The sequence below is a fragment of the Mya arenaria genome, chromosome 12, assembly GCF_026914265.1.
Source record: "Mya arenaria isolate MELC-2E11 chromosome 12, ASM2691426v1".
In the NCBI taxonomy this organism is placed as follows: Eukaryota; Metazoa; Mollusca; class Bivalvia; order Myida; family Myidae; genus Mya; species Mya arenaria.
This window is the reverse complement of record NC_069133.1, coordinates 68,353,209-68,377,757: the sequence shown is the minus strand read 5'-3', so window position 1 is coordinate 68,377,757 and position 24,549 is coordinate 68,353,209. Positions and strand designations below refer to the sequence as shown.

The following is a 24,549-nucleotide window of genomic DNA, read 5'->3' as shown; positions in this document are numbered from 1 at the left end:
AAAAGTGAGAAAATGGCCAAAATGGGCATCAAAATGGAGGGCTAAGCTAAAAATTTATATTAGTACACCACCAAATTTTGAGAAGAAGAAAGAGGGGACAATCTGTTAATAAAGTCCTAGCAGGCAGGAAGGTAAAAAACATTTACACCCTTGCATTCGTTCAGCTAGTTTGCACCGAATCATTTCCTCAAATCACGCTAAAGTAAAATTTTGGTTTTCCTTTATCCCCGATTTGTAAAAGACGTTTCGACTAAAATATAATAAAATGGCAGCCAAAGGAACTTGTCCCGAAACAAAACTTTTAAACTAAAGTTTTAGTTTTCCTATCAACATATTTGCACGAAACAAAAAAATATCAACGACAAAACATATTGTTTTACAGGTATGACACAACCATTTTTATTTGCTTTTGTTATAAAGGTCAGAAATCTTCATTACAAGCTCACTGACTTGATAGTTACAAACTGATTATCATTTTGTCATTTTCCCTATCTATTTCCAAATATTTTCTTTACACAACATAGTAATTTATTAAAAAAATAGGATCATACTTATAACACGCATCTACAGTCTACTAAAATGGGGTGCAGTGAAGTGAACTGACATCTGCACAATAAAATTTTGAGAATTAAACCTCTTATAAGGCTCATTCTTTTTGAGCTTGCGGGATGGCAATATAAGATAGCTGCCTCATTCTATGATTTTGTAGAATGGATTGGTGTTTTGAGGATTGTGATATAGTTAAATTAAACAAAGGTACTGGAGTTAACATATTAAAACAAAAGGATTGTCATGTTTGAGACTTTGCATTTGATTTATAAATCAAAGAATCTTTCAAAGTTACATTTCTAGTGGAGAAATGCAAGAAAGTAAAAAATGTTGTTGGACATATTTGCAAAGACGTTCTTGATGTGTGACATATGACTACCTACAATTGGTGATGAGGAGAGGTACATTTTGTAACTGAAATAAAAACAATCTAAAGTGATGTAACAAATATAACTTATCTTTATCATTTGTTGCATTGTAGGAACTATACTAGAAAGACGTATGCCTACAGTACCAGGGCTTTTTCTGCCCATTTTGGGGAAAAGACCCTAGACATTTTGGGAAATTTTTAGTTTAAAGAACAAGTTTTTCAGTCTCCTGCAAACAAGGAAATTATTAAAATGGCTAAAATATCACTCCTTGGGGTCAGAGTGTAAACATCTATTGCAATCAATCATGACATGACAGATAATATTTTATACTGATAGATCTCTGAATGTGATGAAAATCCCTGATTTCTGAATTCAATTATTCCCAAAACTTTACATCACATAATTTATTATGCACCAGTCAATTGAAAACACGGCCTCTCCAGGTTCACGGAATAGCAGGGACTTTGACTTTCGGTCTAGCCAAGCCCGGGTTAAATCCCGTCCTTCAGGGACGAATTGCTGGTAAAATCCCCACACCCCAGTGACCTCATTCCCGGCTATTTTTAATAAAACCACCGCATTCACCTGGCACTGCGGGGCCACCTGGAAGGTATAACCACGGCCCATTTCCCTGGCTATCCCCGTTATACCCCGGACCCGGGGGGGGGGGGGGGGGCATGGTTGCAATTGACTGGTGCATTGAATGGACCAAGTACATTTATTTATTTTTTGTACTTTTGATTGAGAAAAATATCATATATTTTGCTTTGGGAATGGGTTCAATAGTCAGACCTGTGGGTACTATAGTAAAAGCACTGAGTACCTATACATATTTTCCTATTGTGATATCATGCAATGTCTGAGGTTTTGAATGTTGTTGATGATGATTTTGCAAACAGGGTTCAGTTGCGGACAGGGCCAAGATGATGAATGAATTGTAATAAGTCAGCAGAATATATTTATTATACACATATTGTCAGCCTTAGATTTTCCTGATTTGCTGCTTTAGGCTAATCTGAAAAGTATTTGTAAACACCAAACTATCTTTGGTGAACTCTTTGTCAACTAACTATTGCCTACAATGACATTATTTTACCCCTACTCATGAGGACATCATTGTGTCGTTTCAGAGTGGCTGGTGAATAGCATGTGTAGTTTAAGATGATGGAAAAACGTGCTAAACTGAAGAAGGTGAACCCGGAGATCACGTGTGGCCTGTGTAAGGGATATCTTGTGGAGGCCACAACCATCACAGAGTGTCTACACACATGTAAGATTGTATACCTTCAAGCTTGATTTGAAATGTTTAACAAGATAGATTTAAAGTCATTGTGTTATTTTGTAGTAAATGGGCATGCCAATATATATTTTTATTCAAAGGTAATTATTTTGAAATGATATTAATTGTTTGTTGAGGTTAATCAGCAGATAATGAAAGGAAACAGAGAATAATTTAACCACCATATTTACTTTTTGTTTGATTTTTTCTGAAGTGAACAGGTGTGTATTATTCCCTGAGGATATATGAACAGTAGAGTTATATGTTCTTGAATTGAAACTGAAGGACGATGTATTTTCAGTCTGTCGTAGTTGCCTAGTTAAGTTTTTACTAGAGAACAACACGTGTCCACGGTGTGGGGACCTGATACATCAATCACACCCTCTCAACTACATCAGGTATGTGGGCAAGTCATTCAAATTTTATAGAGCAATAAAATGTATGAACATAATCTTTTACTGGAGAAAGGGGGTCAACAGTGTCAGTCATCTGTGCACCTCAGGACATTCAATTGATTTAAATTAATGAAAAGTGACTGTCAAATGAATAAATGAATGGAAAGTGATTGTTGAAGACTGAGTTTTAGCTACTAAGATTAAATGGGCAGCATTCTCATGTAACACTGGTCTGCTGATACTTTAATTTTCAAAGGAACATCTTCAGTTGTTTTCCACTGTCTTGAAAAAAAGCTTAGTAATACATGTAGGAGTAATGACTGTATTCTTCAATGGTTAAAGTTGTCATTTGTTGTAAATTGTTGCCCCACATTTGTTGAACATATTATTTCACTAAAAATGGTCTACAGGTCTAATGTGTACATTGTGCATTTATCCACTGGTCAGTCCTGTGTTATACAACGTATCAACTGTGTAAAGATGTAATAAAATGCATGTGACATTTTGTATTTCAGCCATGACAGAACAATGCAGGACATTGTCTATAAGCTGGTGCCCAATCTACAAGAGAGTAAGTGTTATAATGCTTATCTTGTTAGTTTTTCACTGATTTCGAAATGTTTTTAATATACTGCTGCTTTCAGTTTGTGTACAAAAATGTCCACTTAAACCTTGGTGCTTAAGAGTTCTATATATTTTGTAACATTTAAAAGTTAGAGGTTACCTGACCTGTAAACTGAGAAACTTATGTTCCATCGCCACCACTAACGTGACTTGGTGGTGTTGGGGGCTATATAAGAATCACCTTGTCCCATCCGTCCTGGGACATCAGGCATAGTCTTTTTTTCCAATAAGGTGGTGTGGTGGGGGAAATAATCACATACTATGATAGCTCTAGTTATTTATCTTCAATGTAGGTCTGTCAGTCTTCATTTTTTCTTAGGTTGTGAAGAAGCATGGTTTAAGATGATGTTACTTTTAAGGAGAATCTTTGCCACTGTAAACACATTCAATATCAATTTCAGATGAAAGGAAAAGGCAGATAGAGTTCTACAAGAAGAGAGGAATACAGATGCCGAATGGCGATGGTATGTCATGCATTAAGACATCAAAACTTGGGCCCTGACTTGCAATTTGCATTCACTGAAGAAAGCCAATTCTTAAACATTCATGTCATATAAGTTAGCATAAAGGGTATGGTATTTCTACAAACAAAAAACTCCACAACTTAAAAACCACTGCAAAATATTTAAAATTTACTTTAATGGCAGGTTTTCTCAATGTTATGGCATAACTTATGTACCAGGGGAAAATCTTTATTTCTGTCTGATAAGATTGAAATTATAATTATGTACATGTAGTTTTTGTCAATTTTGACGTTATTTCATTTCAATCTGGAAATTTGAAAGATTTACTCTCGCGGCAGAAGTAAAGGCCTTATTCCCTGCTGAAATCCTAGGCTAGCACCTGATCCCCCAACGCTGATAAAAGACTGTAGCCAGATTTATATAAATATCGCAAAATGCAACATTTTTTAGAATAACACTTTGTTATTTCAGCATATGAGGAGGACAAGAAGAACATGGAGAAATCTCCGCCCAAACAGGTGGACAACAAGGACTTCCATCGCCTGGACGAACAGGTCAGGCTGTTTTTAGCAAGTCTGTTTTACGAAAAAAAAATAAAGGTATTGTCAGATGTCATAGCCTTTGTGTCAGTACTCTCATTGTCATCATAGGGCAATAGCTCTTAACTCAAAAATAGTTTAAAATATACACAGTCATGTTACCGCCTTAAACCACAGAAAAAGTCACATGTTTATTAGAGTGACTTCAATGATTGTCGAGTTTTGCACCTTTCGACTAAAAGAAAAAAAGAACAACATTGGCATTCACTCTGTGTTGCTCTTGTCTGGGTATGCAACAAGTTTTACTTTTTTACAATCTTTATATCTTGATTAGCAATACTATAATCAGATATGCATTTGTCTTTAGCTTACTTTTTTCACATTTCTAGTTTGTATTGTCTGTTGTTGTGGGGGTTTTTTACCGCAGAAAAAAGTTTAGGTTTTGTCATTGATATTGTGGGCTTGTTGTATTTGAACATGTTTGTAGCCTTTAAATTATGCATATTATCTCTCTCCCCCCAGGTGAACATCTGTTTGGAATGTAAGGAGATCAACACTCTAAAAAGCCTGAAGCGTAGGATCCTGCGTCTCTCGTCCCTGGCAACCGTCACACACCTGAAGAAGTTTGTGGCCCTCAAGGTGTTCGACACCATCGACAGATACAAGGATGTGAGTATACCTGCGGCATTTCTGAGCAAGAAAACCTGCTGGTTCTCTGGAACAACCTTGGAGGCTGTGTGCATGTTACATCGATATCGCTTTTAATCTTTCATCATAATTATAAATACAAAATAATACTAGTTGATTCAGTTTAACTAAATGGCTTTCTTTGTTTAAGTGATTTTCCTCCTATTAGTTTTATTAACAGTTAAAATACTTAAGTTACACATAATGTACCTAGTCAATGTAACGTTTCTGCAGTGTGCATGGTATGTGTTCTAAGAGGTGATAAATGTGCCAATTAAACTTGTTAAAACAGTTGATCATAAAGCTTTCTGTAAAAACATGTAAACATGTACATGTATTTTCTATGGAAACTGTTATGCCTGTGTTCTAAATAAAAACAGAATTTTAATATTTTACTATAAACATTTCAGGTAGACATTCTGTGTAACGAGGAACTTCTGGGAAAGGACCACATGTTGAAGTTCATCATTGCAACTCGCTGGAGAAATACAGTGTGTAACATTCACTTCCCACTTTATTTGCATGGCTCAAATTTTGACATGGAACTTGGTACACATGATCACTATGACAATAACCTGTCTCACAACCTTTACTGAAGTATTTTACAAGTACTTCAACTGTATGTTAATCAATGCAGAACAGATATGTTCTATGTTTAAGAACTAATAATAAGAATTTGTGAAAAGTTAAATAGGAAACCTCTGACAAAATGTCTTTAAATTTCTTGTAAAACAATCTAGTTAGCCAAATGGCTGTAGTCACCTGAGAGTTATTGCCCTTTAATTATAGAAATCTCTAGATCCCCATTATGTTTTACTCAGGTGAGCGATATAGGGCACTCTTGGTTCACTCTTCTAGTTGTCCCTTTTTTTTCAGGATGGACCATTGTTGCTTCACTACCGGAGGAAGATGGAGTTATGAGGAGAATTGCCGATAAGAGTGAGGGAAAGTTTTATACAAGAGATGAGACACTCAACAGCCTGGCATCTGATGCACGTTCTTGGATGTGTAGAACATGTATGTGCAACTGAAAAACTCAAAACAACTTCTAGTTCTCTTCATGGTCATTAGATTTGGAAAGACAAGGTGTAAATTTATATGTGTTTTCTTGTGGTCAGTTTCTAAACCTACACTCTAGATATTGTAAAGTACATCATGTATCCATAATTCAGAGGGGAGATATTTGGTACAGTACTGGGTGGTACACATGTACCTGTTGCACTCATGCTAATTGTTCAAGTTGGGACTTTCCTCAACTTATTAAAATGTACTTTTGTCATACAAATGTATAGATATTGAATCAAGTTCTTAAAAAGATCAAACCTGTTTATTATGCAATTATTTATATGCCATAACATTTCGTGGGCTCAGTGCAAGATGACTGTAACTCAATATAGATATGGAAGCCATTACAACAGTCTTGAACGAAGTCTGCGAAATGGTTCTTTGTAATGATAGTTAAGGAGTTTTGTTTATTCTTTCTAATGTTTCTATTTTCTTTCTACATACTATGTTTTTAAACTTATCTGGACTAATGCAATTCATTTGTGCATTCGGAACTCTTCTTTTGGAGGTTGTTGGTATTCATGTTAATGAACTAAATGAATAAATTGCAAACCATACCGATGTTGTAAATATATAATTATGCCATATGATGGATACTGAAATATGTTGATTAATGGCAACTGTGGTGTTAAGAATACACAAATGTAGTACAAGGTACACCTAATGAAACAATGTTTTTGAATGATCACTTTAACAATAATCCCACAGAAGCATAACAGTTGGATCATTAATAGATCAATAAAAGAAAACTCGACAGTAAATGAGTTTGAGGAAATTTAGTCCAAGTTAGAATGATTTCGTCATTGTGGTGCAACACATTTATTCAACAAACATTTTTAATTAATTCAAAGCACTTTGGTACTCGGTATATTTTAATAAACCCTGATTAATGGTGTACAAGATATAAGTAATTGCAAAGTACTTGAATAACAACAAAACAGCAGTGATGTGTATGTTAAAATGGATATGCTTGTGGTTTAAACATTTAATTAGTCATTGTAATGTATGCTTAAGAATATATATATTTGTTAAAATGACGATATTTAAAAACAATTGTTTTATTGGATGATGATTAGAGATGACGGTTGTGGTGATGATAATGATGATAATGATGATGGTGATGATAAAGTGATGATGATGATGATGATGATGATAAAGATGATGGTGATAAGGTGATGACGTGTGCTTTTAAGTCGTTATATTTTTCACATTTTATGAACACATATAAAGGTCACCTACAATTCTGCTCGTTCAACAATGGCAACAAATATACGAAAATAATGTATATTTATTAAATTCCTCTAAAGTTTATACACTCTTCTGCAGAGGAGACACCATTTTCTGCCACCCCAGATAAGAATAAATATTTGGCCAGGCTGGAAATCCTTATCTTGCCCACAGGCAAAGGTAAAAAAGTACCCGTATGTCAAAAATAAAATAAAATACGTTTTTACAATCTGTTATTTAACTAAGACGGGAGAAAAAGCATCTACCACGGCCGTGTAAGATAGGTTCATCACAACCCTCGCACAGGGTCTTTTGCAAAACACCCTGTGCTCGGGCTGGGATGAATCAATCTTACAAAAGCGGCCATGAAAGGTATTTATATTTCTATGAAGACGTTTTCATCAGTAATATATTTACACCAGCTTCCCAGTTTAGACGAGAAGGCGGTACAAAAAGAGTTGACGGCTGATGTAGCAACGCTTTCTAGCTTATTTGCTCGCCGCACGGCAAGTTTCATTGATGATGGTATAAAGATGATGGCTGCGTTTTTTTACTTTACAACAATATATTTCAGAGAATAGGTTTTAGTTTATGACAGTGTTTATTACATTATCAATTTATTTACACCAACTTCCCAGTTTCGATGGGTAGGCGTTACAAAAACACCTACATTCTGAACACCTACATTCTGAACACCTACATTCTGAACACCTACATTCTGAACACCTACAAAAGATCACTGTATAACAACACTCCTGCTTGTTCAACAATGGCAAAAATGAAATAAAAAGTATATTTACTGAATGTCTTTTTATTTATTTTACTTGACTACAGTATATTTCAGAGAAGAGACCTCTATTTACACCAGCTTCCCAGTTTATACGAGAAGGCCGTACAAAAAGCATTGACGGCGGCTATAGCGACGCTATCTATCTCATTTGCTCGCCGCACGGCAAGTTCAGGACTGGAGTTGCGCAATGCTGATGCCAGCAGCCCCGCCTCCTTGTAGTCATAGAGATAAGCGAACTTGTACACTTCCGCCTTCAGGTTGGCCTTGGTGGTGTGTCCCGTGAATGTATCAAATCGGCGACTGCTCTCCCCCGAGTAATATTCACGGAAATGCTGACTCAGCGGTTTTGTGCTATCCGCCATGATACGCTTGCCGATGTTGAAGCCATCGATATCACCAAGGATTTCTGCGCGCGTTGCCATGCTGCCTTTACCTGGCAACCCGTACTTCCCGTTCTTCCAGGTGCCCGCGGGGCCTATGACTGGAGAGGTTGGGTCTGAAATGCAAGTTCGCAGTTATTGGTCTCAATTCATTAAAATTATCATTTCAGAAGATCTCACCGGAAACGCTATGTATGATTTTATCATTATATCTTTTTATATTGAATCACACTACTTAATTGAACTTTATATGATACATACGCTATGCATTAAACACAGCAGAATTAAAAAAAATTCTGAAAGTTGCCACAATTCTCATGCGACCCCACCCTATTGTTTTCAGTCCCAGATTGAGAGCGCACGTCCCAAGTTGCACCTCTAAGATGCCTGTGACTTCTAACGTTCAATCGTGAAACCGCCCCTGATTGTTGTTCATTTGCTTTAAATGATACAAGACGATGTAACAAAACAACTCTTACCTCTGCTGTTTCTCAGCCCCGACTGACCCAGATCTCCGGATAGTGTCGTAGCGAACAAGTTGTCCATTCCCATAAACTTCTGGTTGTCATAGCCAGCGGTGGCCCCTGTTATAACATGCCCTGCAAATACACACGGGTATCAACGCTCGTTTGTCGTAGTGCTGTTATAGTGTTTCGAAAGGAAAAGGGACATATCTCCACCTGTAGTAAAAGCCATAGTTATGCAGGGGACTTGTGCGTACTGCACGTGTTTCATGTACAAGTCTTACAATACTTAAAACATATGTTTAACTATTTTTAAGTTATGGCCAATATTTAACTTTTTACACGACGATGACAACGAAACAGACGTCTTTAAAACTTCTATACAAACACGCTACATAAGCAATAAGCAGACATACGAATACGTAATACGGTCGGCGTACGAAGGCATCGAACTATACCTGATACATTTCCATTCGGCCGAAAACCGTTGTAAGAAACGCCCGATTGCTGTTTATAAGTTACGATATAAGTACATTAAAATTTAGTACTTCTTGTGTATTCACCTAGTGCGACGGTCTCGCCATTTACCTTGATGACCCCGAGCTCGGCGCCGCCCTTGAACTTGTGGTCCATCATTTCGCGGAGCTGGTCAAACGTCCCCTTCTGCGCCGGCGTCATCGTGAATCCCTCCACGTCCCGCCCTGCCAACGGAATCGGGCTGTTCACATTCAACATCATATTCCACAAAGAGCTGTCGTAGCGGCCGACCAGCATCCTTAGCTTGTGGGCCATCTGGTCGGGCGGAAGATCCGGCAGAAGGGCCTCTAGTTTCTCCAGCTGATATATAAACTGCTGGTATGTCATTTTCTTGGCGTCTTTGTCCTCTTTTGGCTCAGGCGAGGCCGGGGTGGGTGGTGGTGTGGGTTTGGCTGGGGCTCCTCCAACAAAGCCGCCGCCGCTAAAAGGGAAAGGGAAAGGGTCTTCCCAACGGGAAGGGATACCAAAATCCAACGATGGACTGGGAGGACGCCTGGGTGCCGTTATAACGACAGTATCTAGAGAGAAATGTTCCATGCTTTGAGTAAGTGCACAATTTGATCCCGATCTTTTAACGATGAAAACAAACAAGCATCATTATACCGAAATATTAACACTTATTATCGACATGAAATTGACATGAACAATGTAAAATGAGTATATTATTTGTATGTTGGGAGTAAAGCTGAACGTCTACTGTCAAAAACATACCTAACAACACGCTACTATCGCCTCCGCCTCCGCTGCTACAAGAGTCTGATTGCCGCTTTGAGCGAGACAATGTCCGCATCTCTTTTATGTGACTCGCAACATGAAGACTGCATCAAAGATTGTAAATAGATGAAAATATATATACTAGTAGTATACACGAACTATATGTTACGTCCTCCTGTATACAAGTATATATTTGTGATACAGTTCACAATGGTGATCGACGTCAGAATCAATTAACGTAAATTAAGTAAAAAAGGTCTTACCCCTGCTTAACTGCAATAGTTTCCAACAATGCCCTTTTCTCGCGTGAGAGATGTTTGAAGCTTGCCCAACCATTGGCCCCCTTCCCGAGACAGACAACAGTTACAAACACAAGCCAAGCACGTACTCCCCTGCTACGCGTCCACATGTCTTTAGGTGCGGTTCGATCTGAGGTTGTCTTAATATACAAATACTGTTACTTAAACAACAGAAAACCCCAGATCCGCTTGAGGCTGTGTTTTCCACGAAATAAACATCATGTTGGGAACTGAAAACACATAAACACATAACTTAGATTGACTCGTACTAAAGCAGGTAAAGCAATAGTACATACATCATGTGTACGTAAGATGGCAGTAATTCTATGCTGTCAGCATATGCTTGATGGTTATTATATTGTTTGTTTATAACTATCATTAATGTTGACATAATTATACAAATTAATTGTTATAAAATTAGTAAATTGTTTCAAATACTGATTTGACCGTTATTGTTATGATCTGAAATCGCATCTTAATAAAGGTAAACCACTCATTGTGATAGGGTGCCTGGTAACTATTAAACCACTATAAAGTTGGTATGATTTTAAATAATTTTAAAATATTATGGCTATACTGTATATTTACAAAGAAGGGACGAATTTATGTTAGGTATAATATAAGCTTATAAGGTATTTACGGCTGGACCATGCACGTATTGTGGCACCGATGTATGACAGATGCTATGTCACACTATAATCATGTACAGTATTCGACCAAATGGTTTTATGACTTTCTGGTTAATACATGTTCTGTTCTGTTCTATGTTACACTATAAAAACCATACATGGTTATATATTTATTAAATACATCGCAGCGAAATATATCTACATTCAAATGTTTATGTGGTACAGTTTAGGTTAACATGGAATCTGTTCCTTTTTACTCAAAGTTTTGTATCATGGGACGCTTTATGTGTGTGTGTGTATGTGGGGGGATATGGAATATGTTGGCTGAACACACCAAAAAGCACTGTTTAAAACTATAAATGAACACATCATTTTATTTGGAAGGACCCGTTCCCTATGTATCATATTCTGGTGAAAGAGACAGTTGGGTCTGACCGTACACACACGGATGTGAAAGAGACACTTGGGCCTCACCTAACACCCACGGATGTGAAACAGACACTTGGGTCTGACCGTACTCCAACGGATGTGAAAGAGACACCTGGGCCTGACCTAACACCCACGGATGTGAAACAGACACTTGGGTCAGACCGTACACCCACGGATGTGAAAGAGACACTTGGGTCTGACCTTACACCCACTGATGTGAAAGAGACACTTGGGTCTGACCGAACACACTATATGATGTGAAAGAGATACTTAGGTGTGACCTTACACCTACTGGTGTGAAAGAGACACTTGGGTCTGACCTTACATCCACTGGGGCCTGACCTAACACCCATGGATGTGAAACAGACACTTGGGTCAGACCGTACACCCACGGATGTGAAAGAGACACTTGGGTCTGACCTTACACCCACTGATGTGAAAGAGACACTTGGGTCTTACCGTACACACACGGATGTGAAAGAGACACTTGGGTCTGACCTTACACCCACGGATGTGAAAGAGACACTTGGGTCTGACCTAACACCCACTGATGTGAAAGAGACACTTGGTTCTGACCGTACTTGGGTCTGACCTTACATCCACTGGGGCCTGACCTAAAACCCACGGATGTGAAACAGACACTTGGGTCAGACCGTACACCCACGGATGTGAAAGAGACACTTGGGGCTGACCTTACACCCACTGATGTGAAAGTGACACTTAGGTCTGACCGTACACACACGGATGTGAGAGACACTTGGGTCTGACCTTACACCCACGGATGTAAAAGAGACACATGGGTCTGACCTAACACCCACGGATGTGAAACAGACACTTGGGTCTGACCGTACACACACGGATGTGAAAGAGATACTTAGGTGTGACCTTACACCTACTGGTGTGAAAGAGACACTTGGGTCTGACCTTACATCCACTGGGGCCTGACCTAACACCCACGGATGTGAAACAGACACTTGGGTCAGACCTAACACCCATGGATGTGAAACAGACACTTGGGTCAGACCGTACACCCACGGATGTGAAAGAGACACTTGGGTCTGACCTTACACCCACTGATGTGAAAGAGACACTTGGGTCTGACCGTACACACACGGATGTGAAAGAGACACTTGGGTCTGACCTTACACCCACGGATGTGAAAGAGACACTTGGGTCTGACCTAACACCCACTGATGTGAAAGAGACACTTGGTTCTGACCGTACTTGGGTCTGACCTTACATCCACTGGGGCCTGACCTAAAACCCACGGATGTGAAACAGACACTTGGGTCAGACCGTACACCCACGGATGTGAAAGAGACACTTGGGGCTGACCTTACACCCACTGATGTGAAAGTGACACTTAGGTCTGACCGTACACACACGGATGTGAGAGACACTTGGGTCTGACCTTACACCCACGGATGTAAAAGAGACACATGGGTCTGACCTAACACCCACGGATGTGAAACAGACACTTGGGTCTGACCGTACACACACCGATGTAAAAGAGATACTTAGGTGTGACCTTACACCTACTGGTGTGAAAGAGACACTTGGGTCTGACCTTACATCCACTGGGGCCTGACCTAACACCCACGGATGTGAAACAGACACTTGGGTCAGACCGTACACCCACGGATGTGAAAGAGACACTTGGGTCTGACCTTACACCCACTGATGTGAAAGAGACACTTGGGTCTGACCTAACACCCACGGATGTGAAAGAGACACTTGGGTCTGACCGTACGCACACGGATGTGAAAGAGACACTTAGGTGTGACCTTACACCTACTGGTGTAAAAGAGACACTTGGGTCTGACCTTACATCCACTGGGGCCTGACCTAACACCCACGGATGTGAAAGAGACACTTGGGTCTGACCGTACGCACACGGATGTGAAAGAGACACTTAGGTGTGACCTTACACCTACTGGTGTAAAAGAGACACTTGGGTCTGACCTTACACCCACTGATGTGAAAGAGACACTTGGGAAAAGTTATCTTTGATTTAAATCTTCATTTTAAGCAAATTTTTGCCTTCCGATGTATCATATATGACGTAATTTATCACGTGGTATACACACACTGATGTATGGGCACTGAAATATGTTGATAAATGCCATCTGTGGGCATATAAAAATGAAGTACAAGGTACATGTTCTGAAACAATGGCGAATGTTCAATTTTAAAGTAATCCTTCAGAAGCATACCAGTTGGATCATTAAAATATCAGTTATTAAAAAGACCTACAGAAATAAGTTTGAGGAAAACTAGTCCAAGTCAGAATTATCTCATCATTGTGTTGCAACATATTTATTCAACAAACATTTTTAATTAATTCAAAGCACTTCGGTACTCGGTATATTTTTAAATAACCCTGATTAATAGTGTATAAGATGCAAGTAATTGCAAAGTACTTGAATAACAACAACAACAGGGCAATGATGTGTATTTTATAATGGATTGGCTTGTGGTTTAAATATTTAGTAATTATCGTGTGTTTTTTTTACTTTATTAGTTTATTACAATATATTTCAGAGAATTGATCTTAAGTTATGACAGTGTTTTCGTAATGTATCTATTTACACCAACTTCCGAGTTCAGATGAGAAGGCCGTACAAAAAGCATCGACGGCGGCTGTAGCGACTCTTTCTATCTCATTTGCTCGCCGCACGGCAAGTTCAGGACTGGAGTTGCGCAGTGCTGACGCCAGCAGCCCAGCCTTCTTGTAGTCATAGAGATTAGCGAACTTGTACACTTCCGCCTTCAGGTTGGCCTTGGTGGTGTGTCCCGTGAATATATCAAAGCGGCGACTGCTCTCCCCCGTGTAATATTCACGGAGATGCTGACTCAGAGGTTTTGTGCTATCCGCCATGATACGCTTGCCGATGTTGAAGCCATCGATATCACCGAGGATCTCCGCGCGCGTTGCCATGCCGCCTTTCCCTGACAACTCGTACTTCCCGTTGTTCCAGGTGCCTCCTGGGCCTATGAGTGGGGAGGTTGGGTCTAAAATTCAAGTTAAAACTTGTTGGGTTGTTGCATTAAAATTATCATTTCAGAAGATCTCACCGGAACTGTATCGTTAATTGCTCTTGATATTTAATAGAACTAGCGGTTCCGCTGAGACGGCGCTCACACAAAAATGAGCTTCATGGAAGTTTTAATGTTATAATGATATACATGATATGCATAGAATAAATCATTTAATTCTTAATGTTGCCACAATTCTCATGCTGTATGCCGATCCCACTCCCGATACCACGTTTTGACCCTCTGACTCTGGTTTCCGATTGAGGGCGCACGTCCCGAGCTGCACAACTATGTTGCGCTCTCTCTTATGTCAAATCTTGAATCCTCCCATGACCAGGCAGTGCCCTTTCACTTAAGATAATAATAGAAAAAGCATTTACACCACACGCAGACATTACCTCTGCTGTTTTTCAGCCCCGACTGACCCAGATCCCCGGAAAGTGTCGTAGCGAACAAGTTGTCCATCCCCATAAACTTCTGGTTGTCATAGCCAGCGGTGGCCCCTGTAATAACATGCCCTGCAAATACAAAACAAACGAATGTCAACGCTCGTTTGTTGTAGTGGTGTTATAGTTATTCGGTTGGAAAAGGGACATATCTCCACCCGTATCAAACGCACAGGTGCATGTGTCTTATGCGTACTGCACGTGTTTCATGCACTTTATATGATATAAGTACTATTATAATACTTTGATACATATCTTGAACGATTTTTAAGTTAAGGCCAATATCTATCGTTTATCACGACGACGGCAGACGCTTTAAAAACTACTACACAAACACGATACCTGTATTACCTTTTAAGCAAAACATGATATTGTCGGCGTAATGATACACGTGTATTCGGCTAAACCACCCGTCAGAAACACCAGATTACTGAATTTAAGGTCAGGTATAAGTACATTAGAATTGAGCACTTCTTTTTGTGTACCTAGTGCGACGGTCTCGCCATTGACCTTGATGACCCCGAGCTCGGCGCCGCCCTTGAACCTGTGGTCCATCATTTTGCGGAGCTGGTCAAACGTCCCCTTCTGTGCTGGCGTCATTGTAAATCCCTCCACGTCCCGCCCTGCAAACGGAATCGGGGTGTTCACATTCAACATCATTTTCCACAAAAAGCTGTTGTAGCGGCCGACCAGCATCCTTAGCTTGTGGGCCATCTGGTCGGGCGGAAGATCCGGCAGAAGAGCCTCTAGTTTCTCTAGCTGATATATAAACTGCTGGTATGTCATCTTCTTGGCGTACTTGTCCTCCCGTGGTTCAGGCGGGACCGGGCCGGGTGGTGGTGGAGGGATACGGGCTCCTCCAACAAAGTCGCCGCCGCCAAAAGGGAAAGGGAAAGGGTCTTCCCAACGGGAAGGTAAACCAAACTCCAGTGGAGGTCTAGGAGGAAGTCTGGGTGCAGTCACAACGACAGTATCTGGAGAGAAAATAGTTCAAGCTTTTAGTTTATGCACTTCAATATAGACTCCGACATTTGGTCACGCGCGTTAAACGTTGACATTATACACACATAATAAATGTATAAACACTTGATTGCGTGATGAAATTGACATGCACAGGGTTAAATAAGCATAATATTAATTTGTATGCTAGGAGTAAAGCTGAAGGCTAATGTCAAACACATACTTAACATAATTCTATGGCGATCAAAGCCATCCACGTGATCGATGCTATGGTGCCGCTTTACACGAGACAAGGTTCGCATGTCTTTTATGTGACTCGCAGTATGATGACTGCAAGATAGATTGTATATAATGGAAATAGTTAACAAACACTAACTATATGGTACTATACGTCCTTCTGTATACAATTATATTTTTATAATTCTAGTTTACAATAATGTTTTCAGTAGAATCCTATTTCAAGTTATTAAAATAACGGTCTTATCCATGTTTAGCTGCAATTTTAATAGTTTCCAGCAATGCCCTTTTCTCGCGTGAGAGATGTTCGAGATGTTGTACTAGAATCCTGTTTCACGTCACTTCCAAAAAGGTCTTACCCCTGTTTAACTGCAATAGTTTCCAGCAATGCCCTTTTCTCACGTGAGAGATGTTTAAAACTTGCCGAGCCATTGGCCCCCTTTCCGAGACAGACAACAGTTACAGCCACAAGCCACGCACATACTCCCCTGCTATGGGTCCACATGTCTTTATATAAGATCTGATCGGTGCGGCTCAATCTCAGGCTGTCTTTATATACCGATACATCAGAACAAGGAAAAAAACATAGATCCGCTTAAGGCTGTGTTAACTACGAAAAGATACGCTTGAGACTGTGGTTTATTTTCCGACAAATATTAATAAAGAGCATTGGAAATTGCAAAATAATAAAAGTATAAACACTTTTTTTTGCGAGGTGAAATTGACATGGAGAGTATAAAATGAGTATAATCTGTGTATGTTGAGAGTAAAGCTGAACGGTAATATAACTAACACGGTAATATCGCCGCTACTACCACCACCTCCAATGCCGCCACCGCCTTCTCGAGATCTGTCAAAGATACTTAATTCCTCAGGTCATGCTTACCATTCGCCCGCCACTCCGCCCCGACTTCCGCTGCTACAAGAGCCTTAAAGTCGCTTTACACGTGACAATGCCTGCATTTCTTTAATGTGATTCGCACCATGAAGATTGCAAGATAGATTGTATACAATGGAATAATACAACATACTTTAATTAAGGTTCATTCTCCTGCTTACAACTTTATCTTTGCAAGTCTAGTTCACCATAATGGTTTCAGTGGAATAAATCCACGCATCTAAAGTAATTCAAGGTTTTACCTTTGTGCAACGGCTAATGTTTCCAACTTCAAGTTCTTGCACGAGAGATGTTCGAAGCTTGCACAACCTTTGACCTCTTTCCAGAAACAGACCACAGAGATAACCACAAGACAAGCAAATATTCCCCAAAAAATCAATTTGGGAACTACAAAAATTACCAAACATTAATTTTGTATAGCATTAGTACGTAAACCGACAGTTATTCTATGTTTACAAGGCTTACTTCTGGTTAATTATATTGTTTGTTTATATCATTATTTTTTTAATCATCATTCAAATTCAATGTTAAAAAAAGATAATAAATTGTTATTTGACCGTTAGAAAAAGATGGAGCTCGGCACTTGGCAAGAGACATTTGAAACTGACCACCCACTTCTGTTAAACAGACACTTAGGTCTGACTTCAAACACATACACGCGCGCACAAACACGCACACTCGCGCGCGCGCACACATGCACGCACGTATGCACGGAACGCACGTACGCACACAAGTGAAATATACTTAGGCTTGACCTAACACACACGGATATGAAAGAGACACTTGGGAGTGACCTTCCTTACACCCACATTTGTGAAAGAAACACTTGGGTCTGAGGTTACACCCAAATATGTGAAGGGAAAAACTTGGGTCTGACCTTACACCCACAAATATGAAAGAAACACTTTGGTCTGACCTTACACCCAAATATGTGAAAGAGACACTTGGGTCTGACCTTACACCCAAATATGTGAAAGAGACACTTTGGTCTGACCTTACACCCAAATATGTGAAAGAGACACTTGGGTCTAACGTTACACCCAAAAATATGTGAAAGAGACACTTTGGTCTGATCTTACACCTTAAATATGTGAAAAAGACACTTGGGTCTAACGTTACACCCAAAAATATGTGAAGGAGTAACTTGGGTCTGAACTTACACCAAAGTATGCGAAAGAGACACTTGGGTCTGACCTTTCACCCAAATATGTGGGAGAGACCCTTGGGTCTTACCTTACACCCAAATATGTGGGAGAGACCCTTGGGTCTTACCTTGCACCTAAATATGTGAGAGAGACACTTGGGTCTGACCTAGCACACACATATGTAAAAGAGACATTTGTGTCTGAACTGGCACCCAAATATATGATAGATACCCTTGGGTCTGACCTTACACCTAAATATGTGAGAGAGACACTTGGGTCTGACCTAGCACACACATATGTAAAAGAGACACTTGGGTCTGAACTGGCACCCCAAAATATGAAAGAGACACTTGGGTCTGACCTCACACAAATACAAAAATGTATTTGAAAGAGACACTTGGGTCTGACCTCACACAAATACAAAAATGTATTTGAAAGAGACACTTGGGGACAAACTACTTACATGCTCCTTTCATGTCTCACATGGCGATGTTGTTGTTTATGTTTGTTTTTCTAAGCGTGCTTTTAATGGATATACATGGACTTTATGTCAATAAAACCTTACTACCTTTGTCATACAAATGTTTGTTAAAACGTTATAACTTAACATATTCTGAACAACTAGAAAAGATCACTGTATAACAACACTCCTGCTTGTTCAACAATGGCAAAAATAAACAAATTGTATATTTACTGAATGTCTTTTTATTTCCTTTATTTGACTACAGTATATTTCAGAGAAGGGACCTCTATTTACACCAGCTTCCCAGTTTAGACGAGAAGGCCGTACAAAACGAGTTGACGGCTGATGTAGCTACGCTTTCTATCTCATTTGCTCGCCGCACGGCAAGTTCAGGACTGGAGTTGCGCAATGCTGATGCCAGCATCCCCGCCTCCTTGTAGTCATAGAGATTAGCGAACTTGTACACTTCCGCCTTCAGGTTGGCCTTGGTGGTGTGTCCCGTGAATATATCAAAGCGACGACGGCTCTCCCCCGAGTAATATTCACGGATATGCTGACTCAGCGGTTTTGTGCTATCCGCCATGATACGCTTGCCGATGTTGAAGCCATCGATATCACCGAGGATCTCCGCGCGCGTTGCCATGCCACCTTTCCCTGACAACTCGTACTTCCCGTTCTTCCAGGTGCCCGCGGGGCCTATGAGTGGGGAGGTTGGGTCTGAAATGCAAGTTACAATGCATTTAAATAACAATTTCAGATGATCTCACTAGAAAAAGATGCGTATAATTGTATCACAGTAACTCTTTATATTGAATCGTACTAGCGCGGTTCTGGAGAGGCGGGTGAACCCGCCGCACATGCACATGCACATGAAAACTTTCTAATACATCATGATAATAAGCAATTATATTAGTTTTTGTACTACAGTTTACCATATTTCTTCTGAGGGAGGTCGATTTTTCTCCAAATACCATGCATTGACCTTATATATGTTGGTTCCGGGTTGGGGGCGCTGCTTCCCAATTTGCACCACGTTGCGCCTCCTCTAATGTCAAATTATGAAACCACCTAATTCTGGTCCATTCACTTTAAATGATGCTAGGTCGATGGAGGAGAAAAAAAAAACGCGGATATTACCTCTGCTGTTTCTCAGCCCCGACTGACCCAGATCCCCGGAAAGTGTCGTAGCGAATAAGTTGTCCATCCCCATAAACTTCTGGTTGTCATAGCCAGCTGTGGCCCCTGTTATAACGTGTCCTGCAAATACAAAACAAACAGATATCAACGCTCGTTTGTTTTAAAGGTATTATAGTTTCAGTCGCCTTATGGACATATCTCCACCCGTATTTAACGCCACAGTTGGGCCTTGTGGGTACTGCAAATGTTTCATTTACTTGAGGGTACGGTCACGAATATTGTTTATATGTTAAGGTGTATCTCGAGAATTGTACCTTTTTTTAAGTTAAACACAAGATTCATCTTTTACACCACGGCGATACCAGGTCTCAAGAGCTGTCAGAGTAACTAACGAATTCCCCCTAAGTGAAATGGGGTATGTAATTACCATAACTACCCTCAACTATAAGTGTCTGCTGGCCCGTACGATGGTTGACATCAAGTTCGGAGGAGTGTTGCAGTAAGAGCTAGGTAGGGACGTCGGTCTTGCTTCCGACACGTCGTCTTTAGTAACAAACACAGGTGAAGAATAATTAAGTCCCTCGATCCATGCCATTCTCATTCATTAGAGGTTCGGTCATAATAAATCTATTGGTACGCATAGCATCATCACTCTGGTAAACGCAAATGCTCCGTGCATGGCTAAGTTACAGCACGGATAAATATATGCAGCATAACATAAAGATTAAAGTGTGACCTTGAATTTGGCGTAGGGTCGTGGCCCTCGTGGGTCTTGCACGCATTTAAGTATGCCCACATTTTGGGGCATCAAACAGACGAATTTAGAGAACACACTGTATACACACACGATACAAACTCATGAGCACGACATGGTGCGGTTGGCGTACGTAGGCATTAAACCACACCTGACATATTTTCATTCGACCGAAACCGTAGCTTACTGTATATAAGACCAGATATATGAATATTAAAATGTATCATTTCTTGTGTATTCACCTAGTGCGACGGTCTCGCCATTGACCTTGATGACCCCGAGCTCGGCGCCGCCCTTGAACCTGTGGTCCATCATTTCGCGGAGCTGATCAAACGTCCCCTTCTGCGCCGGCGTCATCGTGAATCCCTCCACGTCCCGCCCTGCCAACGGAATCGGGTTGTTCACATTCAACATCATTTTCCACAAAGAGCTGTCGTAGCGGACGACCAGCATTCTTAGCTTGTGGGCCATCTGGTCGGGCGGAAGATCCGGCAGAAGGGCCTCTAGTTTCTCTAGCTGATACATAAACTGTGCGTACGTCATTTTCTTGGCATCCTTGTCCTCTTTTGGTTCAGGCACGGGTGTGGCCGGGGTGGGCGTTGGTGTTGTTGTTGGTGGTGGTGGGAGAGGCGCAGGGGCTCGTCCGCCACTGCCGCCACCAGGAGAGATTGGGAAGCGAAAATCAGAAAACAACGGTGGACTGGGAGGACGTCTGGCCGTAACAACGACAGTATCTGGAGATAAAAAAATGTTTCATTCTTTGAGCTCATGCACTTTGTTGGTACCGATCTCAAAATGATTAAAACGCATCAACATACTTATATAAAATATAAAGTATTAACACTTTATAATATGTCTGATGAATATTGACATGTTTGGAGTAAAGCAGACATGCTACTGCCTAAAACATACCAAACACGGTAATATCGCCGCCGCCGCCGCCCCCACTTCTAATGCCACCACCTCCTGCTCGAGATCCGCCAAAACTACTTCCTCCAGCCATGTTTCCCCCTCCCCCGCCGCCGCCCCGACCTCCGCTGCTACAAGAATCTGATTGCCGCTTTACGCGAGACAATGTCCGCATCTCTTTTATGTGACTCGCAACATGAAGACTGTAAGGTAGAGCATTCATATTTTATTTTATATAATGGAAAAATAAGTATACACATTAACTATAATGCATAGGCGGTCCAGGGGGGGGGGGGGCGGACCCGGCGCCCCCCCCTAAAATTTTTCAAGTATATGTATAAATTATTAATATCGTTCTATCATTGTAGATAGCTTTTAAGGTTATGATTTGCTCCACACAAAAAAATAGATCTCGATTTACCGTGGTTGTATCGAACATCTATTTGGCCACATTAGACTCTTACGAAACATAATTGGTCCGAGACGTTGTGGAACGCTCTTATCGATTAAATTATCTATTATGACGTATTCAGTAGAATGTGTTAGCGTTTGGCTATCCTCCGTTTTTACGGCTATACGCAGGAAGTTAAACGCCGTTCAATCGGACACATGCGTAGTTTTGTAGTGAATATCGGACGGCTGAAATACATGCGGTAATCCGATAATATGAAACAAGATTAACTTAAGAGATCAAATACACGAGAATTCAGCGGACTACTTGCTTAAAGCAGACACGTTCACTCGGTGTCACTGAACAAACATTAAAGTTTGCCCAATAACTGTATGAATTACTTTTTCAATTTTACCAAGGTCTTTCAATTTATGCGGGGGAAAAAACTTGATCTATAGGGAGGTGACGATCAGCTTAACGGCGTTACTACGTTACAAAGTGTCTCTCGCAGTTCAAGCTTTGTAAAAACAGTGTAAACTATGGAACGCCGGGGCGCAATGCTTCTTGCGAAATGCGAAATACTTCATGCTTTTTGCATAATGCTTAATGTTTTTTTTGCAAAACGCTTAATGCTTTATGCGAAATGCTTTTTGCGAATTGCTTAATGCGAAATTCTTTTTGCGAAATGCGAAAAGCTTCGATTCAATATTTTTTACCGTTGTTAGCATAACTTGAGCAGAATCTTTTTGTATGAAATGAAAAAAGGAACTTTCACATTAATTTGAAAAATACTTTTATCTGCATGTAATAGAGTTGAAAAATAATACGTTTGTTGCGTCTATTCATTAGAATAACATATATAAACACACCAATACAATATAATATTCAGAAACGGTAAAGTAACGAGGTGTCCTAGAGAAAATATGCCAGAAAGTCAGTTAGATTGCGAATAGCAAGATGTGCAACTCTGTATATTGCTGTAATTGCTGCGTTAGGTTAGAAAGAGTATCGTTTCTTCCACCGTATAATAATATTTCTGTAGCAGTATCAGTAGCCTATGTCTTACATCCCCTTCACTGCCGGGAGCAGTCCGGAACGTGCACAATATTTCGTCCGATTCAATTTGATTGTGTTATGCCATATGCGAAATGCTTTTTGGGAAATGATTTTTGTGCAAAATGCGAGATGCTAAGGCCTAAATGCTTTTAAAATGCTTCATGCGAAATGCAAAGGAAATCCGTTATTCAGGAGGTGTTACTATATTTAGATTTCACATAGCACGAGCTTCCGTAATTCCGTACCCGGCCATTCGATTGGTCAAAAATGAAACTATTGTTCTATATATAGCATTTGCATAACGCATTTCGCAAGAAGCATTGAGCCCCGGCGTTCCATAGTAAACACATGCAATAGTTTAAGAGCTTGAGGCCGTCGCGAAGGCCTCCGACCCCCTGAATTACCATGAAAACACATGGGGGCCTTAGCGGCCAACAGAAGTCAATTTCAGAAGTTACGCCCCCCCCCCCCCCAACTGAGAAACCTGGATCCGCCTCTGTAATGGTACCTCCTCCTGTATATAAGTAAATCTTTGTGATTCTAGTTTCATTAGAATCAACTAACGTAATTTAAGTAAGAAAACGTCTTACCCCTGTTTAACTGCAATAGTTTCCAAAAATGCCCTTTTCTCGCGTGAGAGATGTTTAAAGCTTGCCCAGCCATTTGTCCCCTTCCCGAGACAGACAACAGTTACAAACACAAGCCAAGCACATACTCCCCTGCTATGCGTCCACATGTTCTTGGGTTTATTTTTTTTAATATATGTATTAGATCAGATCGGTGTGGCTTGGTCCCTGTTTATATACTGATACTTCGAAAAGTGAAAACAACGAGATCCGCTTGAAGCTGTGTCTTCCGCGAAATATTAATATGAGGGGAATTCCCAAATTACCAATCATAACATAAATTGACTAATATTTAAGCCGAAGTAAAACAACAGTAAATATATCATTAGTATGTCAGCCAGCTTACAGTAACTCTAGGTTATCGTGATCTACTTGTGGTTAACTATTATATCATGTGTTTAGATTCATCATAAGTGTTTAGATTCATCATGAATGTTGACATCATTAATGCAAAATGAATTGTGCTGGAACTTATATATTGTCTCAAATACATTCTTGTCCGGTATGATTTGACTGAAACTACATCGTAATTAAGGTTAAACACCCATCACCATAGAATATTCCTGATAGTGATTGACCCAATATAAAGTTGGTATCATTTGAAAGAATATAGCAATACTTTAGAAAAAAAACACTTATATTTACTGCATACAGTTGTATGAATTTGCGAATCTGGACAACTGGCACCTGATGATGATGATGAGGGTGATGATGATGATGATGATGACGGTGGTGGTGTTGATGATGATGATGATGATGATGATGATGATGATGATGATGATGATGATGATGATAATGATGATGATTATGATGGTGGTGGTGGTGGTGGTGTGGTGGTGGTGGTGGTGGTGGTGTTGTTGGTGGTGGTAGGGGTCCCTAGACTTACCGAAATACGATTATTTACCGAAAGACGGATAAAATTACCGAAATACGCATGAAAGTTACCGAAAGACGCCTTCTAATGCATTTATTTTTAAATAATCTTGTATATAAAATGATTATACGCATTGTAGCCAAAAATTATAAAATAATATTTAGAAATAATGACT

The 24,549-nt window shown here is 40.1% G+C and overlaps 4 protein-coding genes across 4 annotated transcripts; 1 reads left to right on the top strand and 3 right to left on the bottom strand.

Moving 5' to 3' along the window:
• The first annotated feature begins 250 nt into the window (after nt 1–250).
• LOC128211772 (polycomb group RING finger protein 3-like) lies at nt 251–6,530 on the top strand. The gene is made up of 9 exons (XM_052916820.1): nt 251–382; nt 2,051–2,190; nt 2,501–2,597; nt 3,110–3,165; nt 3,620–3,682; nt 4,154–4,236; nt 4,744–4,890; nt 5,319–5,399; nt 5,785–6,530. Exons 2-9 carry the CDS (start codon nt 2,082–2,084, stop codon nt 5,827–5,829), a joined length of 681 nt encoding a protein of 226 aa, XP_052772780.1. The 5' UTR covers nt 251–382; nt 2,051–2,081; the 3' UTR covers nt 5,830–6,530.
• Nucleotides 6,531–8,088: 1,558 nt separating this feature from the next.
• LOC128210351 (uncharacterized) lies at nt 8,089–10,518 on the bottom strand. Its single transcript, XM_052914643.1, has 5 exons — nt 10,349–10,518; nt 10,083–10,189; nt 9,423–9,889; nt 8,850–8,969; nt 8,089–8,486 (listed from the first exon to the last, which is right to left on the bottom strand). The coding sequence occupies exons 1-4, from the start codon at nt 10,492–10,494 to the stop codon at nt 8,958–8,960; spliced, it is 732 nt and encodes a 243-aa protein (XP_052770603.1). The 5' UTR covers nt 10,495–10,518; the 3' UTR covers nt 8,089–8,486; nt 8,850–8,957.
• A 3,425-nt stretch (nt 10,519–13,943) lies between these two features.
• LOC128211066 (uncharacterized) lies at nt 13,944–16,725 on the bottom strand. The gene is made up of 5 exons (XM_052915468.1): nt 16,481–16,725; nt 16,108–16,214; nt 15,410–15,898; nt 14,877–14,996; nt 13,944–14,454 (listed from the first exon to the last, which is right to left on the bottom strand). The coding sequence occupies exons 1-5, from the start codon at nt 16,624–16,626 to the stop codon at nt 14,024–14,026; spliced, it is 1,293 nt and encodes a 430-aa protein (XP_052771428.1). The 5' UTR covers nt 16,627–16,725; the 3' UTR covers nt 13,944–14,023.
• Nucleotides 16,726–18,783: 2,058 nt separating this feature from the next.
• On the bottom strand, nt 18,784–23,725 carry LOC128211065 (uncharacterized). The gene is made up of 5 exons (XM_052915467.1): nt 23,465–23,725; nt 21,431–21,630; nt 20,761–21,252; nt 19,765–19,884; nt 18,784–19,344 (listed from the first exon to the last, which is right to left on the bottom strand). The coding sequence occupies exons 1-5, from the start codon at nt 23,608–23,610 to the stop codon at nt 18,914–18,916; spliced, it is 1,389 nt and encodes a 462-aa protein (XP_052771427.1). The 5' UTR covers nt 23,611–23,725; the 3' UTR covers nt 18,784–18,913.
• Between the last annotated feature and the right edge of the window lie 824 nt (nt 23,726–24,549).

Bases quoted from the DNA above. Each gene is read 5' to 3' on its own strand.
- LOC128211065 (XM_052915467.1), bottom strand. From the start codon at position 23,610: ATGTGGACGCATAGCAGGGGAGTATGTGCTTGGCTTGTGTTTGTAACT. The intron at 21,631-23,464 runs GTAAGACGTTTT...TCTACCTTACAG, and splicing joins ACTATTGCAGTTAAACAGGG to TCTTCATGTTGCGAGTCACA. The intron at 19,885-20,760 runs GTGAATACACAA...TTGTATTTGCAG, and splicing joins TGGCGAGACCGTCGCACTAG to GACACGTTATAACAGGGGCC.
- LOC128210351 (XM_052914643.1), bottom strand. From the start codon at position 10,494: ATGTGGACGCGTAGCAGGGGAGTACGTGCTTGGCTTGTGTTTGTAACT. The intron at 10,190-10,348 runs GTAAGACCTTTT...TCTTTGATGCAG, and splicing joins ACTATTGCAGTTAAGCAGGG to TCTTCATGTTGCGAGTCACA. The intron at 9,890-10,082 runs GTATGTTTTTGA...ATTTCTCTCTAG, and splicing joins CGATAGTAGCGTGTTGTTAG to ATACTGTCGTTATAACGGCA.
- LOC128211066 (XM_052915468.1), bottom strand. From the start codon at position 16,626: ATGTGGACCCATAGCAGGGGAGTATGTGCGTGGCTTGTGGCTGTAACT. The intron at 16,215-16,480 runs GTAAGACCTTTT...TCTATCTTGCAG, and splicing joins ACTATTGCAGTTAAACAGGG to TCATCATACTGCGAGTCACA. The intron at 14,997-15,409 runs GTACACAAAAAG...TTGTATTTGCAG, and splicing joins TGGCGAGACCGTCGCACTAG to GGCATGTTATTACAGGGGCC.
- LOC128211772 (XM_052916820.1), top strand. From the start codon at position 2,082: ATGATGGAAAAACGTGCTAAACTGAAGAAGGTGAACCCGGAGATCACG. The intron at 2,191-2,500 runs GTAAGATTGTAT...ATGTATTTTCAG, and splicing joins CACAGAGTGTCTACACACAT to TCTGTCGTAGTTGCCTAGTT. The intron at 4,891-5,318 runs GTGAGTATACCT...TAAACATTTCAG, and splicing joins CCATCGACAGATACAAGGAT to GTAGACATTCTGTGTAACGA.